This window comes from Colobus angolensis, unplaced genomic scaffold (assembly GCF_000951035.1).
Source record: "Colobus angolensis palliatus isolate OR3802 unplaced genomic scaffold, Cang.pa_1.0 Scaffold300, whole genome shotgun sequence".
NCBI lineage: Eukaryota > Metazoa > Chordata > Mammalia > Primates > Cercopithecidae > Colobus > Colobus angolensis.
Window position 1 is genome coordinate 2,918,190 of NW_012116267.1, and position 2,769 is coordinate 2,920,958.

Consider the following 2,769-nt stretch of genomic DNA (forward strand, 5'->3'; position numbering starts at 1 on the left):
CACTGTCACCCAGGCTGGAATGCAGTGGCACAATCTCTGCTCACTGCAACCTCCACCTCCCAGGTTCAAGCAATTCTTCTGCCTCAGCCTCCCGAGTAGTCGGGATTACAGGTGCCCGCCACTATGCCCAGCTAATTTTTTATATTTTTAGTAGAGACAGGGTTTCTCCATGTTGGCCAGGCTAGTCTCGAACTCCTGACCTCATGATTCACCTGCCTCGGCCTCCCAAAGTGCTGGGATTACAGGTGTGAGCCACTACTCCCGGCCCATCAGGGAGAAATTTAGCAAGGAGTCCAGATGCTCCCAAGACTCTGACTTCGTTCTGTAACATCAGCCATCTTCTTACTATCACTCAGAGGGGAAAGAAGAAAGAGATAGGAGGAGTGGCACAGAGCACTTCCCTATTTCTGAATTTTTTCTTGTCCACACTAGTAATTACTGGAACCTTCCTCAAAATTCCACTAAATAAAATTTGTAATAATACTTACTGGCCTCTCATTAGGAATGAATTTTTGACTTATATCCCTTAAATATCTTACTTTGATTTTTAGGAATTTTGCCCCTGGACTCTGAAGACCCTGGACTTTGTGACGTTGTTAGAGTACATGAGCATTACTTGGGTATGTAGCAATCCAGTACTTTGGAGCTCACATAAGTCTTACTTCATTGACATATGGTTTAATAACATTTTAATTTTTTTGAATCTACCATGAGTGTTGTACTTAATAAAGTATCATTAACCAGTCATGTATATAAAAAATGTTGGCTGGTCGTGTGAATACTTCTAGCTTATAATTACTATTCATAAAATTCTTATTCAGACTAAACAATATATAGACCTTTAAGTTTTAATAACACTGCTCATGGTAAGATCTTTGAAAAGTGATTTCTCTCTTGGCTGTTAAATTATATCCCTAATCAGAATTTAAATTTTTTTTTTTTACTCTTGGTTATTGATTGAAACAAAAAATGTACAAAATTTAGACAGTACATATAGAGTTTGAGACAGGAAAGAATTGAGACCACTCATCTCAGGCTGGGTGTGGTGGCTCACACCTGTAATCCCAGCACTTTGGGAGGCCAAGGTGGGCGGATCACCTGAGGCCAGGAGTTTGAGACCAGCCAGGCCAACATAGCGAAACCCTGTCTCTACTGAAAAGGCAAAAAAATTAGCTGGGCCTGGGGCACACGCCTATAATTCCAGCTACTCAGGAGGCTGAGGCATGAGAATCGCTGGAACTCTGGAGGTGGAGCCGAGATTGCACCACTGCACTACAGCCTGGGTGACAGAGCAAGACACTGTCTCAAAAAAGAGAAAAAAACACTCATCTTTGGTTTCTATTGCAAATATCTTTTGATTAGTGTTGAGTTTAACTGAAATGTTCATTTTTAATTTTTCTTATGGTTATTTACCTTTTAGATATTTAAAATACACACATACACACACACACACACACACACACACACACACACACACATATACACTTAATGAAACCATATTAAACAGTTGCTTCATCTCCTAAGTAAACGGGAAAGCAATTAAAACCACTTCGAGATAACATTATGCATCCACTAGACTGACAAAAGTTAAAAAGACCATCTGACCATCAGCCAGGCACAGTGGCTCACTCCTGTAATCCCAGTACTTTGGGAGGCCGAGGCGAGCAGATCATTTGAGGTCAGGAGTTTGAGACCATCCTAGCCAACATGGTGAAACCCCATCCCTTCTAAAAATACAAAAAATCTTAGCTGGGCTATTGGCGCATGCCTGTAATCCCATCTACTCAGGAGGCTGAGACAGGAGAATCGCTTGAACCGGGGAGGTGGAGGCTACAGGGAGCCGAGATGGTACCACTGCACTCAGCCTGGGTGACAGAGACTCCATCTCAAAAAAAAAAAAAAAAGAAAAAATCTGACCATCCAAAGGGTGGGAAGGATGTGGAATGATGGAACCTTTCATGCACTGGAATGTAAGTTGGTACAAATATGTTAGAAAATAATTTAGCATTATCTAATTAAGGTAATGATGTATATACATCAGATCTGGTAATTCCACTCATAGTTACATAGCCTATGGAAATTTGATGTGCACTAGGAGACACACTGTATAAGAGTTCATAGCAGCGTTATTTGTAATAGTGAAAGAAACTGGAAACAGCCTAAATGTCCATCACCAAGCAAATGGATAGTTGAAGATATTCATAGAATGAATTTCTATATAGCAGTGAAAATGAGTAAGAGCTAAACATTTCAAAGTGAATGATTCTCACAAACAATATTGAGTGAAAAAAGCAAGTTGCAGAAGAATACAAACAGTCCCCATACCATTTATTTATATACAGTTCAAAAATGTACAAAATTAAGCATATGTTATTTAAGGATGTGGAGAAAAGGTAGAGGATGGAAAGTTAGGTGGAAGTTACCTGTGTGAGCAGGGGAGGAAGGTGTGGTCAGTGGACACACCAGGACTGCAGTAGTACAGCCAGCATATATTTCTTATGCTGGGATTCATTATGTTCTTCATACCATATCCATAGGTGCAAATACATTCTTTTATGTTCTTGAACTATTGAATTAAGCCTTTTCCTAGGTTCTTTTCTTAAATAATGTAATCTCTAATCAGATCTTTTGGGGACAGAGGCCAGTTTGGATTTGGGTCTTCCAAAAGATACATGCACACGTATGTTTATTGCGGCACTATTCACAATAGCAAAGACTTGGAATCAACCCAAATGTCCATCGGTGACAGACTGGATTAAGAAAATATGG

The 2,769-nt window shown here is 39.9% G+C and overlaps 1 protein-coding gene across 2 annotated transcripts in view; it reads left to right on the plus strand.

Moving 5' to 3' along the window:
• Positions 1-2,769, plus strand: part of CRYZL1 (crystallin, zeta (quinone reductase)-like 1) — a 63,231-nt gene that overhangs the window by 26,724 nt on the left and 33,738 nt on the right. For both annotated transcript variants that reach the window (XM_011950043.1, XM_011950044.1), the window contains one exon: positions 552-620. In XM_011950043.1, coding sequence (XP_011805433.1) covers positions 552-620 — 69 coding nt within the window. The remainder of the gene's footprint in view (positions 1-551; positions 621-2,769) is intronic.